The sequence below is a fragment of the Pagrus pagrus genome, assembly GCF_965226575.1.
Source record: "Pagrus pagrus genome assembly, chromosome: 16".
Taxonomy (NCBI): Eukaryota; Metazoa; Chordata; class Actinopteri; order Spariformes; family Sparidae; genus Pagrus; species Pagrus pagrus.
In genome coordinates, this window is record NC_140200.1 from 7,856,365 (window position 1) to 7,872,792 (window position 16,428).

Below are 16,428 nucleotides of genomic sequence, written 5' to 3' on the forward strand. Positions count from 1 at the left end.
CTCACAAATTACGACCTCGTAAAGTTGTTCAGGAACGAGTTAGCAAACAGTCGCTTATTTACACTGAACGCAGCCGACGCAGAGCAGCGTTTACATTCATGCCGCCGATCGCTTTGCTAGAGAGAGCAGCAGCGTATGTCTGCACATGTGCGGTATGAGACTCCAGGAAGTAGCACAAGCAGAAATACTTGCAGCTCTCCGTCTATGGGTCTGCTTAGGAGTACAATCAAGGCCTTGCTCTCCTTTCAGCTCTGTTTTGTTTTCCACCAACTCCTTGAAGGAATTATCTGGCTCATTATCACCACACAGCTAGTTGCTGACTAACTGGGTACGTGATATACAGGAGCTTTTTAGCTAAAAAACAGCTGCCTGCTGCCAGAACAACAGTGATGAGAGCACTGAGGGTGAACACAAAAGAGTAAATGAAAATTGAATTTAGCACTTTATTAATCTCGCTGGGGGAACCCAGTGTTTACGCTCTGTTGTTTGCCTTTTTAAATTACACACACAAGTATGGCCAAAATACACACACACACTCAGGAACTACTAGTGGAGAGGTGTCCGAGCGATGGGGCAGCCACAGTGTCAGCACTCCAGCAGTCGAGCAGTTAAAGGAATCGGTGCCTTGCGCAAGGGCACCTCGAGGATGCCCAGGAGGTGGCTGCCGACTTATCAGCTACTGCTTCACACGGTTAAACCTGGACAAGCCAAGTCCCGACAGTTACTACCTCTGAAACCAGTACAAAGCCTCGAAACCAAAACAATAAGCTAAAATAGGCTCAATAGCTCCAATAGTTAGCTAGACCACTGTTTAAAGTATATGCCACAATGAGGTGCGACAAAGTCAGAAGTACTATTTTGGATAATATTCCTTGTTTGGTGTATTTCCGCCATCATTTTAATGACCTTTACCTGCCACAAAGGCCAATACATTACAGATACCAGCATTAAAGGTGCAATATGTAAGAATTAGCCACCTGTCGAATTCATTCTCACACAAACAAGGGGCAGCATATCACCAGGACAGCTGCTACCTGTAGCTCAGCTAGTTAGCTTGGTAAGTCGTTCACCTAGCGGTCCAGACTGGGAGCACGGAGCACCAGGGGAGCTAGGGGCTAGCATGAAAGCTTTGGACTGGGATGGGTCGGGGCTAACTGGTTAGCATGCTAACTCCAGTAGCATAGATATCTCTGAAACACAACACATGGACGTCCTGACATCAAACCTGTTGTTATTTTTTCAGTCTGTTGAGTATTTCCAACTAAAATTCCTACATAATGCACCTTTAACATCCAAGAGATCCACAACAATCACCTGTCTAGTTGTTTTCCATTTTTAGAGCTATTATGATTTACAGTGGTATTAAACTGCAGAGTAGAGACACCACACACACACACGCACACACACCTTATACTCACCAGATGGTAGCTAGCTGAGTCTGTGTCAGGTTCGATGCTATCAGCGCATTTCTAACCTGAGGACCTGCAAAGTTAAAAAAATGACATCAAAATAAGAGCAGAGTGAATTTTCAAGCGATCCCCTGAAGTGAAAAGTGTTTGCGTACGTCTGACTGCTGGTTTCTGTCGAGTGGGGTTAAGATCAATCACAGGACTACTTGAGAGCAATGTGTGTGAAGTGAAGCTGGCGCAGAGTTTGCTCTGTCAGACTAGTCATGAGCAGCCGACAGGTCCTGAGAACCTCATGTTTATTTAGGTTGGAGTGTGTGTGTGTGTGTTTGTGTCTGTGTGTGTGTGTGTGTGTGTACCTGACAAGTAGCCACTCATGAGCTTGTCCAGCGTGTTGAACTGCTGACGGTACTTCAGTCTCGAGGCCTGCGGGACGGCCCAATCGCTCGCGCCCGTCTTCGGAGAGTTGCTGGCCAGCGACGTGGTGGACGAAGAATTTGAGCTGTGAACAGAGAGAGGCGTTTTGATATGTCACGACATCACCTAAAGGGAAATGACACAATAATATTATGTGGTCAGTGTTCTCTTCCTCCCCTCGTATTCAAGCCTCGGCTTAAAACCACTAATTGCCTCGAGACTCCCCGGTGTTATTCCTCGGCTCTTAATTAGCTGTGGAGGAAGCCGCTGCTGCAAACGACCACGTAGACAGTGACTCTCTGAAACAAGACAGCGCTGTTTCCTCAGGCAACGCTAATCAGCCTTTCTGTTTTTATTACAAACAATGCCTCTGCAAGAATAGCAAAAAGGATAGGCCGGGTCAACGATGTTCATTTGAAAAGAATGTATTTTCTCCCAGTCATTATAGGGTGGAAACTTGCAGTACTCAGGGAGACAAAGGGAGATGTGGTGTGGGATCCTCCCTCTGCCCAAGGGCTTTTTTTTCTGTGTGTATATGCCTCTCCTGTGTGTATGTATGTGTCACAACGGCTGTGTAATTTCCATATATTAAGACTTGTTATGGGTCCGGAAACAAAAAAGAGAAGGACAACGTGTCTAGCATGACATAAGAGGATGTCACAAAGGGAACCTGAAGGTTAATGCGATGTGGGCGGCTGTTGGATCAACCTGTGCTGCTGTTTGACTTCCTAACACTCCTTATTATTACTCACCTCACCACCTACACCTGAGGTCAGGGCTGTGTGAAGCCCTGGGCTCCTCAAAACAATACGAAATGAAACCAGATACGACTCCTATCCTGTTTCCCAAACCGCACAAAACACCATGAGAAGGATGGAGGATATTGGATACCACTATTGTCCTTTTTCAAGGGAATCTGGCTGCTGCTGAAACTGCACAAAACCTCCCAGACTCCAGTTTCTTCTTTGTTACATCAGACCACTGTAATTATTCAGGGCGAGGATTAAGTGTGCCGATCCAAAGCACAAGTAGAAGTTTGACTGTTGTAGATGTAGGACTTGCAATCTCTCGTATTTCCATTAGCACATGTGACAAACATTACATTTATCTCCTTCAGTCAGCTACATATAACCAGTTCCTTTAATTTACAGACCTCATCTGAAACACAAACTATGTTTATCTTACTTTTTAACAGGAATCAGCAGCTATGCTAGCAGCTCTGTGCTGCACGAAAGGCCTTGGTTTGTCCCTTCTGGGCTACTGTAAAAAAGGAAGAACGCCTCTGAAGATTTATTCACTGCATTGTAGTGTCAGTTTCACAGATTTTGACATGAAACAATGTCTAAAAAAAAGAGCGCAGAGTCCAAACTGCCAGAAAGCAGAACAGTTCTGGAAATAAAAGATACAAATACACCTCAATCTGTGTAAATTACGCTTACAGAAGTTTACACCACTAAGAGCTAGTGACTCTGGGAAGTCTAATTGTCAGGGGGAATCTGATTACAGTGCTGCATGTTTGATTAAAAACATCAATATTTGGCAACTGTGCATCGATAATCGTATAATACACTAATGAAAACATAATTATGAACATTATATTCCATTTCCGCCATTAGATCCCTGCTTAATTTCATACAATGGACCTTTAAGGGATGGCGGGACTGTCATCAATTTTGCAGGTATTAGACAAAGTGGCTCTGGAGGAAAAGTCAGGGGTTATTTTCAACCCATCAGGTTATTAAAACTACAAATGTGAACCTCAAAGCGGTGCTAGACGAAAGTAATAAAGTCAGTAGGCTTCTTCCTCGGGGAACCATGAATATTTGTACAACGTAACACTGCGATCCAATCAGTAGCTGCTGAGAAAAGATCTAGAAGTGGACCCAACATGGCTACTGAAATAGACCTCAGTAACAGTGACCTCCTCCTGTAAGAATGCCATTTGAGTCCCGTTCTCCTCTAATGTTTGTGACTCTGAACGAGCCCACTTCCTCCTGTTTGCCAACTACAACATCTGATTTCAAAATGCCTTCCTGCTCTCCCTCTGTTATCGAAGTGTTTCATCTCTGCCTGCATTCTGATCCCCCAACCCTTCCCTGCAAAAAAACCCCCCTGATGCTTTGCGAACGCCGAACTAATGGGCTGATAGTGTGCGACACAAACCAGTGTTTATACCGGCTTTTCTCTCAAAATCAATGCTTAAAAAATGGTGCATCCCCTCACATCCCCCACAAAACCTGGAGAAGCTTGATTTTAAATGCATCTTTCAGGGAAGGCTACGGGATATTTCATGCAGTTATCTATTTATTGACGCTACGTCTCACCTGCTGGATCCAAGGTCCAGGAGAGAGTTTGCCTTTGACATGCCGGTGGATGGAGAGAACGCCATGGGAGAGGAGAAGCCAGAGAGAGGGAGCCCTGCGAGAAAGGGTTGAAGGCAGTTTGTTAATAGTTAAACACGATTTTGACAAATCCAAGGTAATTAATTTGAAAAATGTGCGAACATAAAGCGTCTACACGTGCTTTCTTTATGCAATCAGTCTCTGACTGTAGACGTGCCGTGCGCAATTGCCCTTGAATATGTGTACATCTAATCTTATCTCCTCGCACTTTACAGTCGCAGCACACAGAGCTCCAGCAGCAAGGTTATTGACATCTGGATAAAAAAAACAAAAACAAAGTGATGGCCTGAAACTCTGCGCTAAAGAGGGTTAGTCTGGAGAAGTGTGGCGCTGGTTTAATTTCATCAGCAGGGAGATGGGAGGGTAACGATTGAGGGGACACCAAATAATACGAGACATTTCACACTCACTCTTGTCGGATTGCTCATTTCACAGACGAAAGATTAGAGTCGAAACAGACAGAGTGAGATTAAAGAGAGCAGCCGTAGGACAGATGGAGGAGGTGGGATACGAGGAGTCGGATAAAAAAAGAGAGAAAAACAGACTAAATGAGGATGTCATATACTGTATATGTGCACCTACTCCTGACATCAATGACTGTTTTTTATCTCGCAAACACAGAAACTGCCGTAAAGACTGCGGTGACTCATCTCACTGCATACCAAAACGTATATATACACACATACTGACACTGTGTGCTCCTCAAGACAGATATAAGACCTCAGGGATTAGATAGATAAGGTTTAGGCCCTTTCATGTGTCATGTATAATCCACACCACGTTACCACTGCACCAGAAATGCGCAACTGACCCTGATACACTGAATATAACACGCCGAGATGAGGCTGCACCAGCGTTTCATGAATCCATTCCACGTTTGTGCATTAAGTCCTTCTTAAAGCTGCTGTTAGTGTTAATTTCTTATTAAAACAAGTGTTAAATAGCTCTATATTCCAACAGAAATCACTGTTAGAGAGTGTTTGGTCAGTAACCCAGGTCTCTCCTCACACAGTAAAAGTAAAAAGAAATGTTCTGGTATCCCTGCCCACTTTATCCAATCAGGACAGAGAACTACATAAAGAGGCGGGAACGTGCTCAGGGAAAGACAACTGCCAAGAAAACAAGACAGGGGTCGTGCAGGTGTGGTGACGTAGAGAGGAGGTTAGCTAAAGTACTAGCTGGTCTCAAAGTCTGATGCTATTAGCTTCATTTGTGGCCTACTTACTTTTGTGAAATGTAATTTAGTATCTTCTCAGTTTACGTCATTATTAAACAAAATGTAGTACTCATTATGTATCATCATTCACATGCTAGAAAGCTAACAGTAGCTTTGTAGGTTGGTTATGTTAGCTACATAGCAGTTACTGGGTTTGAATATGAAGAAGTTATTGCTTCATAAGCTGTAGTTTGTGTGGTGTTACCAGTTTTAACTATCCCTTTTACTCTTCATTCACACGCTAGCGAGCTAACGTTAGCTTTGTCAGCACCACACACAAAAGGCAGACTCCTTACTATAGAGACCTGGGTTGAACTCCGGCCCTTGGCTGCATGTCATCCCTTCTTCTTCTCATATCGTCTGTCGCTATCCAAGTTATTATGATAAAAAAAAGCTCTACCTGTGACCGTGTAGTGGCTTTCTTTGCATGTGCGCAAGTGAATATCAAAAGCCATTCAGCACAGGCATAAAGCACAAGACTCTTATCTATACTTTGCAAAAGAAAAGTCTTTTCCAACACTCTAGGTTCTCCTCTTTTGTATTCAATCTCAAAGCGACATGTAGCAGTGAACTATCCCTGTTACATGAAATGAAAATTGTCTGAATGGCTCTGGAACATAATCCAAAACGTTCAGCGTACGTTCACGCTTTTGATCCCGGGTCAAGTTTGAATGACTTGGTGCTGAACCACGAATCAATATCTGTCTTAAATTTGTCTGACAAGCGAATCAGAGTGGTTCCGCTGCAGAACCAACCTGCATTGTTGGGAACAAGAGGTGGGGTGAGGAGGTTGATATTGCCGTTGGGGAGTCCAGAGTTTCCCAGAGAAGTGATGAGGGGAAGAGTCATTGGCATCATCAGGGGCTGCACAGAGTGCATGTGGGGGTTAACCGGGATGGGTGTTAGGATGGGCATGGCTGACATAGTTGACATGGATGACAGACCGACTGACAGGTTTGGCATTGAACCCATTCCTGTTAGGAGGAAACACACAGGTGAACATGAAGAGATCAACAACACTGTTTCAGAAGAACATTCAAAAATGGGGATTTTTTTCGTTTTCTTGGCCCACTGATGAAATAACACTTCTACAAAAGGTCACGTTGGAAGAGAAAGCGTTCGAGCGTAGAGGTTTTGAAATTGAACACATTTTTACCGAAGCGTGCAGACGTAGGGATGGTTGAAGCGGAGTTGGACACGGGCGATTGCTTCATAATGATTGGCAGGGACGAGGGTAAGTTTCGCCCCTGAAGTTTGAGTTTAATGAGCTTCATGGCGATGGAGAACTCCAGTCGGTCCATCTTCCCATCGCTGTCGAAGTCAGCGAGGTTCCTTGAGGAGGAGGAGGAGGAGGAGAGAGAAAACTCATGTGAGAAGATGACGTGTTTTTAGCAAAGTGCGCATTCCCAGTATTGTTTTTCTTCACTGAGACAATAGAAAAGGCGAGAGCTACACATGGGACTGAATTTCAGTAATTCACACAAACACACACACACACACACTTCACATACACACAGTTTACTGGGTGGGGCAGGCTGTGAAGGAAGTTAGTGCTCTACAGGAAGTTCAAAGCAGGCTGAGAGGTCCAAACTGACCAAAAACAAAGGCTGGACCTACTGACCTACATGCTCTGGCTTACCGAAACATTATTTAGGAAGAAGACTCACTAACAGTGAGTCGGTGCTTACCAGATCTCAGCCAGGACAGAAGGAGGCAGGCCGGACTGGAGGAAGAATTTCCTGGCTTGCTCTCCTGAAGACACACAACAACCACTCAGAGAGATGGACATTCGATACCGCTGAACTACTGATGACACGTCGGTGTTCTTCATAAACAAGTATTCGGTCTGTTTGTTATGCCAACACCTTACCTGAGACATAGCCGAGGACGGGGGCGAGGCTGTCGAACTGTTTGTCATGTTTCCCCCTCTCCTCCGGAGTGATGGCCCACACACTGGCTGCGCCTGGACAAAAAAACACCAAGACACAAATCCTGACGTTTGAAATTCCTTAAAATGACAATGAAACAGGATTTGATTTCATCTTGCCGCCTCAAGTTTAAGTAGATCCTGTTCAAACGCGTTTCATTTGCGACAACAGGATAAAGGATCACTTTAAAAGTGGGAGCCACGGGGGCATCCTGGTGGCCTACTGGTTTAGACGCATTCCACATAACCAACATGTCTGGAGACATTTGTTGCCCTCCTCTCAGTCTCTCTATCTCCCCAGGTTTCCTGTCTCTCACTGCAATTTCAAATATCAAATATCAAAAGCAAAAATGCCTCAGGGAGAAGAAGGTCATGCATCAAAACATACTGATGCCCGCTGATGCAGTACAAAGTAATTAAGAAGGGAGTTTAGAGGGACTTTTATGGAAAGATATAATTAAATCAAACATTTCTGTCATTTATTGCTAAATAGGTCTATGTTATATGTAAAAAAAAATAAGTTAATGAGGCGGAGAAGACTTTTTTAATCTAATCCTGGAGATCAAGAGTCTAACGTCATACCTACTGCTCTGTGAGACGAGCATCAACATGCTAACATGCTCACAGTGCTGATGTTTAGCAGGCAAAGGCCTCATATTCACCATTTACACAATCTCAGATTAGCCTGTCATTAGCTAACATTTTCTGTTAGCACTAATCACAAAGTAAATATTTATTTTTTCCATAAGTGAACAAACAAGCTGCTCTCAGAGGAAAATAAGGTCTCCAGAACACTGTTTGAAGCTAGAAAGGTGGCAGGGCCCGCCACATGTAAACAAAGTAAAACAGTATGAAGTTGTGTTGTCCTTTAAGGTCAGTTTGTTTACTCAGTCATGAAAACAGTTTGTTTATTTTGTTTGTTTAGGCATAAAAAACAATATTTCTTCCCCAAAACTACATAGTGCAACTTTAAATGTTATGGGAATCCATCTGACAGCTGTTGCCAGGGCTGAAAGATATGCAAAACATCATTTTGCAATTGTTTTTGATATTGCGATTGTCATGATTTGAATGGGAATGGTAATTTTTGCATGTCAAGCAAGCGTTCTCCCTTCAGTCTGTGGATTATGAATTTTTAGACTTTCAGAGGCAGCTCAAATGTGTTGTGACACATTTAACCTTGTTAAGAAAATATTGCAGCTCCTGCAATTTCATATTGCACTCAGCCATGTTGCGATTTTAATAACATTTCGATTAATTGTTCAGCTCTAGTTGTTGCCGAGACATTTTAATCTTAAACAGTAATTGTCGATTGATCCTGGAAGGCTCGAATCTGTACAAAATATCATGGCAGAGTGATGGACCGACTGTAAACTCACAAATGTTTATATACCACATACTACCATCAACATCAACAGCGTTACTGGTACAGCTGTATAAAAGGAATGTGAAACTAAAAATATCCTGCTTTTTTATAATACCAGCTACTTCTCAGAGCCTCAAACTTTCATACTATGACAGTTTTTGAGGCTCCACTCGTCACAACACACAAATACAGCAACACATTAAACGTCCCCGAAGCAGGAATGCTAATTCTGAACTCAGTATGGATCATTTCTAACTTCACCACCCAAAAATTCTGCATAATTTGCATCACAGATGAGACCTCCCCCACAGATGAAACCACTCTTAACCAACTCCCGACAATGATTAATGTATAAAAGTGTCCAGTCAGCCTTTTTTTTCTCCCACTCTAGCTCCGCTCTTGCATATCTCAAGGTAAGTTCAGGGTTGTCCATGAATTAAAAATGAAGTCAGATGTGCTGTGCGAGGGATACGAAACCCGATTCTTACTAGATTTCATAACACCTCGTTAGCAGAGAGGGATGAAAGATTATCACCGGAGCTAATAATCAATTCATCATAAAGGGGATCCGTGAAATTAATCAAATCACAACACGATCGGGCTTTTTTCCATAAGCTCCGAGGCTATTTTTAAAAGAAAACTGCCTGTGTGGACATTGTGCACAGATGGATCCCTCCACATGGCTGTAACTGAATGACAGAGCTGCAGATAAGGAGATGATGACAGATAACGAGTCCAGGCAGAAGAGCGAAGCACGACAAAGATGATTTCAAACTCGAGCAGCTGACTGTAAACCACGTTCAGACAGTAGGAAACAGATGATGGAAGAAAACAGCCAATGCCACAGCTGTGAAGTGGATAGTTGCAACGCTACAGATGGAAGTCGACTGGGGACTCGCATGTAGCTCACTTTCAAAAAGAGCTCGTCTTCCTCTGCTCGACAGCGACAGACGGGCCTCCCCGATGGTAAAGGCTGTTACCACCGTGATCACAGTGGTACAAACCTCAAAACCAAATGTTTACACAGAACAGCGAGTTTAATGTGAAATGAAGACAATACGTTTAGTTTGTCCACTGCAGTCATCACAAGCTCGTCACTAGTTTAAGCCTTTTGGTAAATGTAGGATTTACCAAAATAAAAGTAGAGGCTGATTGATATATTGGCTTGCCAATGATAATAGCCGATTTCGGCCTATCACAGGTATATTGATATCGGTGTAGATGTTGAAGTTAAAAAGTAAATTCATTTTGTATTTTGACATATCTGGTATATAAACACTACAGCTGTTTAAAGAGAGTAAATCTATATTTGTTATTTGGCCTCGGTTCACGGTTTGTTAAAAGATAAATGCAAATAATAAACAATCATGTGATTGCTTTTATTTACAATAATGTCATATTCCTTCTTCGTACACTCTGATTTGGATTCTTATTCTAACATGTTAGCAACAGAGATAATCTCGCACAGGAAGTTGTCTCCAAACTTTTTGTCTCAACGTGAGCAACGATGCCGTCACCAGGGGAGAGATCTTTTCTTCCTGATCTCTGGAGGATGCAAAAGATTCATAAAGTAGGAACGAAAGCCATAGTTATGATATTGTGATAGGAAAAAATACAATTCCTCGTGCTATTACGGGTGCATGTCTTATAGTCCTGGTACTTAGGGTGTAATTTATTCAGCAGCTCCAGGAAATACCACCCTGCCCATGATGGAACTTCCTCCGCTAACCCAAACACCACCACTGGCTCTTGTTGACCACAGCGACACACACACACACACACACACACACACACACACACACACACACACACACACACACACACACACACACACACACACACACACACACATATCTCTGAGGAATGACACAAAGCTACAGCAGATCAGTGCCTTATATGCAGCCTGAAGATTAAATGTGAAAGCTATGGAGCTTAAAAAGGGGAAAAGAGTCAACTTCTCCCAAAATGTGACCGGATATAATGAGAAGCTGACAGCTGTTTGAATTCACTGAGAGATCTCTGTTTGTGAGCAAACACTCTGGCAGATTGCCTTGAGCTGGTTTCAATCTCTAAGCAAACTCATTCTACCCCGAACCGCCGCCGCAACACCTGTTCAGGTACCTGCTTTTTCCCTGACAAAGCCGATGCGAGCAGCTCGCGGCGCCCCGACCTAGTTTTCGGCGTCGTCAGCAAAATAGCAGCCACAAAAAGGCAAAAAAGTAATTAATCTCGCACTCGAGATGTGAGTATTCTTCACGTCGTCTCGTTTGGCTTTGACGGACCTCATTTAGAAGCTATTGTAAGTGAGAAAGGCAGGGCGATATTTAGCACAGTGCCACTGGGACATGTCGCTAGCGTGGCCACATCCAGCGGGCCTGTCAGTCGGTTCAGACTGTGTACAGTAGCAGCTGAACGCTCTGTGAATAAGTGGGGCACCGCAAAGCTTCTTACACAGCAGCGGCACAATCCGTAGGGGTCTTCTGCGGCTTGACACTCGCGTCGGAAACATACGGCCGCTCAGTGAGAGACCGGGTAAAGAGGTGCCACATTTTTAGAATATGTAGCATTTGAAAGTTAGTTATAGCGTCGAGAGTCTTTTAGGCTTCAAGACAGCAAACTGAGGGCTCGAGTTGTCGGGTTGAACAGTCAGTCTGGCTGTTAAATACTTAGATTTTATACATTTTCTTTCAAATGTGTTTTTAGTGGACACATATTCACTGTTTAATCTGTTCAAAAATCGAAGTATAACAAGAAAAAGTTGAGGTTTCATCAGGGTTGTGTGCCAGACTCTCTCTCTCTTTTTTTGAGAAAATGTGCTTATAAATCAAACTTCAAACTGCGAAATGAGAAGTCTGGCATCACATCACTGTTCCAACCCATAAACAGAAATAAAAACAGACAGCTGAAAAACATACTCATTAGCCCAGATTCACACTCCTCCCTCCCTCTCACGGGTCCTCGGGGGCACAAAACACACTATGTTGAGTGACAGATGAGAGAAACAAAACAAACTAACAAACAAAAAAAAGTCAGATCAGATTAGACGTCTATCGAGATTAGAGAGTTAATACAGACGAGAAAAGGGTCCCGAGTCCTGTGAAATCTTTTCACAGATCCTCCGACTGTGTGCTTGATTTGTGGAGACATTAGAGAAACATTATGTAACTTTTTTTTACTTTCAAATAACAGCTTCAAAATCATTTTGATGGCAGTGTCTTGTAACAGGGTGAATGGTGACTCTGTCTCTGTCTCTCAGAAACTGTGGGGGCGCGCCATATTGCACAAAACGCCATTTTCTACATAGTGTTGCTTTAAATCTTTTAAACAAGAAGTTGTGCGAACATTCGGTTGCGAGAGAAGCGAACGCGACAAGGTCAGCTTGGTGTTTGGTCAACCTGCCGCTGCACAGAGACGGTTTCAGGATGGACTATGTCTTCGCCTGAACCAGACAACAGGTCATCTTTTACACTTGAGACATAATAAGTTAATTAGTTTGACCTTTGAGTCAAGCCAAACTGTTCCCCGAGCTATGTTGGGCACAGCTAGCCAACTGTAGTCTTTATGCTAAGCTAAGCTAACCGTGTCCCGGCTGTATCATAGCCTGTAAGACAGGTGTGGCATGAATGGTATCAATCTTCTCGTCTAACTCTCCACAAGAACGTGAATGAACTTATTTCCCCCAAAGTTTTCATTTAAAATGTCGACTCGTGAAGGACATCACTGTCCATTGGTTCTCGACTTGTTTGAGAAATGTTAAAATAAAAACATGTTACTGACATGTTTCCCTTCTGTCTTACGCTGAACACATGAAAACAGATACCTGCACAGAAACCTAGAACACACACTCTTCGCGAATACACAAGAGCCCTTCAGCTAATATTGACACACAGTCCAACCGCAGTAAAAGAAACCTGCAGTATTACTCTTATGGAAAAGCTTCCACAGCAACGACGGCCGTGCAGAATCTAAACCAACTGTACCACAGACCACCTCCTCGGCAGCTGCGACACAAAGAGCCTCTGCCTTGTGTGGTTTTTACTTCCTTTGTCAGCCTGTGTGCTGTTGTCTAGGTGCCGCGCGGTCCTCGGGAGACGCCGGAGTCAAGCCTCCAGACGCCCAGCGCCGCCCCTTGGGGGGAACCACATCGCTGCTTTCGTAACTATTTACATATCAAATGCTTCACCTGGGGAGGACGAGTTGATGTTTGAGATCGGTACAGTGGATCAACAGTCTCTGCATCCTGCAGCATTTCACTGAAGACACACACACACACACTTTTCCTTCTCGAGGAGTGAGGCACATCGTCCACCTGTTTGGGAGATTCACACACTAATGACTTTACAATTACCTCGTTTCAGATTCACTGTGTTCATGAGGGCGCAATAACCCATACGGCATGTTTCCATGGAGAAACTCATCACATCCATCCCGTCTCTGAACCGCTCTCTCTCTCAGCGTCTACTTACTGGATGGGATTAAAGCCGAGAGTGTAGTTGTGGGGTTTGGCATTTTGTTAAACTGCAGAATTAGTCATGAGGACAAGATGCATCCGACGCACACAAACACACACAGACACACACACACACACTTTCTCGGAGGCTTTTCCCGTCGAGGCCCTCGAGGAGCGGCAACTTCTGTTCCATGATCAAAGGCTGCGAACAAGAGGATTTAAAACACGCGCACACACACAAACACACACACTATTGAGCATTTCTGCCTACACCAAGGACAAAAGAGATGCATCACTTTGAACAGAAACAGAGGCAGCCCCCCCCCCCCGAAACAAAGGCACACACCAAAATATCTCATCATTTGCATAAAATGCATTAAAAAATCATTATTCCCTTCGAGCCTTTCTTCGCTGAAGAGGTTTAAACAACACTTAATTACCTATAATTTCTTCCAAACTATCACGGGATCAAAGACGGGGCTCAGTTTGAGCCTGGCACCGGATCAATAAACCCCATCCCGACATCAAAACGTCATCACAAACCGCGGCGGCTTTTAATCTCGACAGGAAGTTGACCACAGGGGAAGATTAAAGTTTAAAGAAAGGGCACGACACAACTGCTGCTCATCGGTCAACTCTCGTCCCTCTTTCTCTTGACCGCTCTCCTCCCCTGAGGTGCACGTTTTGCCTCCCGCGGACGAACGCATCACGGGGGAGACGCTCAATCATAAAACAAAGTGTTCTTACCATTCATGGCTGCAGGTGTAGAGCACGGGCAGAGAGGGGAGTCCTCTACTCAGCTGGCTAGCTCTCAGACATCTGCAGGGAAAGAGCGAGCGAGCGAGAGAGAGAGAGAGAGAGAGAGATGTGAGTGTGTGTGTGTCACGGAGCGGTGGGTATAAGTGAGGAACGCGAAGCATGCGACCGAGGGAGAGAATAGAGGGGATGTAAATGTGTGCACAATGGTCACAATGCGAGGAGGGAGCACGGTGAGGGATGACAGCGAGGGGGAAATAAAGAGAGAGGAGGGGGACGAAATGACAGAGAGGGAGAGAGAGAGAGAAGGGAGGATGAGGAGGGATTCAGACAATGGCAACAGGGGAGAAGTCGGCAGACAGACAGCTGAGGGACACCGAGGAGGGAAAATGATGGTGGTCTGGCAGGAAGGGAGCATTTATCACTGTCCGCGCTCAGATCGCAGATGGCGGCTCAAGCCGGCAGTCTTCTGCAATGCTCGGTGTGTCTTTGTTTTTTCCAAGTGTTAATGTGACAGTCGTTAGGCTTCATGTCCAATTACCAATAAATTAGGATTAATGGGAATATGTCTACTAATAGGAACATGCTTTCTTTCAGACGTGTAGGTGTGTGTTGTATTCAGATTTCTGTTCTGGACAGTCGCACAAACAAGCACAGATTTAATTAGACTGCCTCATTCGCATATCAATACCTATATATAATACCAGAAAACTTGCAATACAAAAAATTATCGTCTCGATGTAAGTAATATCCTGGGGTTGTTTCATGGTAACAGCCTTCATATACAGGGCTCCAGGGTGCGACTATGTTGGTCGCACGTGCACCAAAAAAATCTGGTCGTACTAGTGCGCCTGAAATGTTTCAAAAATCAAGTATTTCCACCTTCTTTCCTGTTTACATAATTTAATAAGAGGTTACGTTAAAATGTATCATTGGGTGCACCTAAATGAGAAAAGTTAGGCACACCAGTGAAACCAGTGTGAAAAAAAGTGGATGTCCTGTAAATATTTGCCTCACCAGGAATACAAATATTTGTCTTACCAGGAACAGAGCTATTCTAGGAATATAAATATTTGTTTTATTATGTATATAGATATGTCTTATTTGGAATATAAATAGTCATCTCATTAGGAATATAAATATTTGTTGTACTCGGGGGTACATAAATATTTGTCTTTCGAGGGATATAATCACTTGTCTTTAATAAGAAAACGGATTTATTTATTTACGCAATCAGTTGAGGGAGACGATTATTTTCAGCGAGGCCTGATATAAAGGAAGACATCGAGCAAACAAACAAAAGCAGACCAGATGAAAATAGACAATAGACATTAAAAAAATACAAAACAACAGTATCAGAACAGTTACAAGTGTCTTTTAAAGCATCTTATACTAACAATCACGACCATTTGTCCCTTAAGCTGCATATAGATTTCTTTTATAAAGCAAAAATTTGTCAGAGGGCATTTATAATAAAGTTGAAATACAAACATAATCCTAAATTATGCCTCATATACCTGCCCACGTGTACCTTCCCCGCAAGTAATACCCACAAAATCAAGACTTATGGATGCACTGAGGGCAGTCTGCATCCACTGCTGCCGGTGGGCAGGGAGCCCGTCAGAGTGATGAGGTTCCTCTGTAGGATCTACTGGCAGAGTCCCAGGAGGTGCAGAGGACAGATGAGCCCATGCAGGTAAAGCTCCTCAACTAGAAAAAAGAGCCCTGCGTGTTAAGGGCTTTCATTTTTTAAGTCCTGCACCATAAAAATTACTCTGCAGGTGGGCTATCATGCCCGATCTATTGTCTCCTGTCTCAGGATTTTACTTGCTATACATCCTGTTTCTTTGCCATCGTGCTCGATTGGGTTTTCGGTCCATTTGCGCCACATATTTTTAATGACCCGGACGTTTATTTCCCCTTGTTTCATCTTTCTACCCAGAAGCCTGTAGCTAACAAGCGAGGTTTCTCCACAGCTGTGATTCCTGTCAGGCCTTACGCAATCTCCCCTGCGCTTCCACCGAATCATCCCCCCCTCGCACCTTTTACCTCACTTCACTCTTCACTCTGTCTTTTCCATTTCAGCTCCCCTATTTCTTATTCATCCCTCACTCGAACATGCATCCCCTCTTATAAGACTCCGACCCGATTGCTTTCATCCCGTCCTCCCCTTCTGCTCTTGTTACCATATTGCTCCATCACTGGCCTCCCCTTTCTCCCGTGTGAATTCCTGGAGGGGAGACTGTGGTTGTTGTAGTATAAATCATTCTCCACACATGCCGACACTGCCAATTACTTAAAGCCAATGAAGCGCTCGCTGTAGCGTCGGGCCTGCGTGCAATTTAATATATGTGCTGGTGCATGCGTGCAAGCTCGAGCACACACGACCAGTAAACAACACACATGGACAGGCAAACAATAACCAAAGCCATAAATCCATACAGCCCAGGACATAACCGAGAGTGTACAGATACTTCAATTTAATTAA

At 43.8% G+C, this 16,428-nt stretch overlaps 1 protein-coding gene across 6 annotated transcripts in view; it reads right to left on the reverse strand.

Moving 5' to 3' along the window:
• The window catches only part of itsn2a (intersectin 2a), a 40,893-nt gene that overhangs the window by 19,526 nt on the left and 4,939 nt on the right, over positions 1–16,428 (reverse strand). For 5 of the 6 annotated variants that reach the window (XM_084377890.1, XM_084377894.1, XM_084377892.1 and 2 more), the window contains exons 2-9: positions 13,932–14,003; positions 7,312–7,404; positions 7,130–7,193; positions 6,598–6,773; positions 6,197–6,415; positions 4,148–4,241; positions 1,766–1,908; positions 1,419–1,482 (exon numbers count right to left, since the gene is read on the reverse strand). In XM_084377890.1, coding sequence (XP_084234016.1) covers positions 1,419–1,482; positions 1,766–1,908; positions 4,148–4,241; positions 6,197–6,415; positions 6,598–6,773; positions 7,130–7,193; positions 7,312–7,404; positions 13,932–13,938 — 860 coding nt within the window. In that variant the 5' untranslated portion in view covers positions 13,939–14,003. The remainder of the gene's footprint in view (positions 1–1,418; positions 1,483–1,765; positions 1,909–4,147; positions 4,242–6,196; positions 6,416–6,597; positions 6,774–7,129; positions 7,194–7,311; positions 7,405–13,931; positions 14,004–16,428) is intronic. The other variant, XM_084377893.1, reaches the window with a different exon arrangement.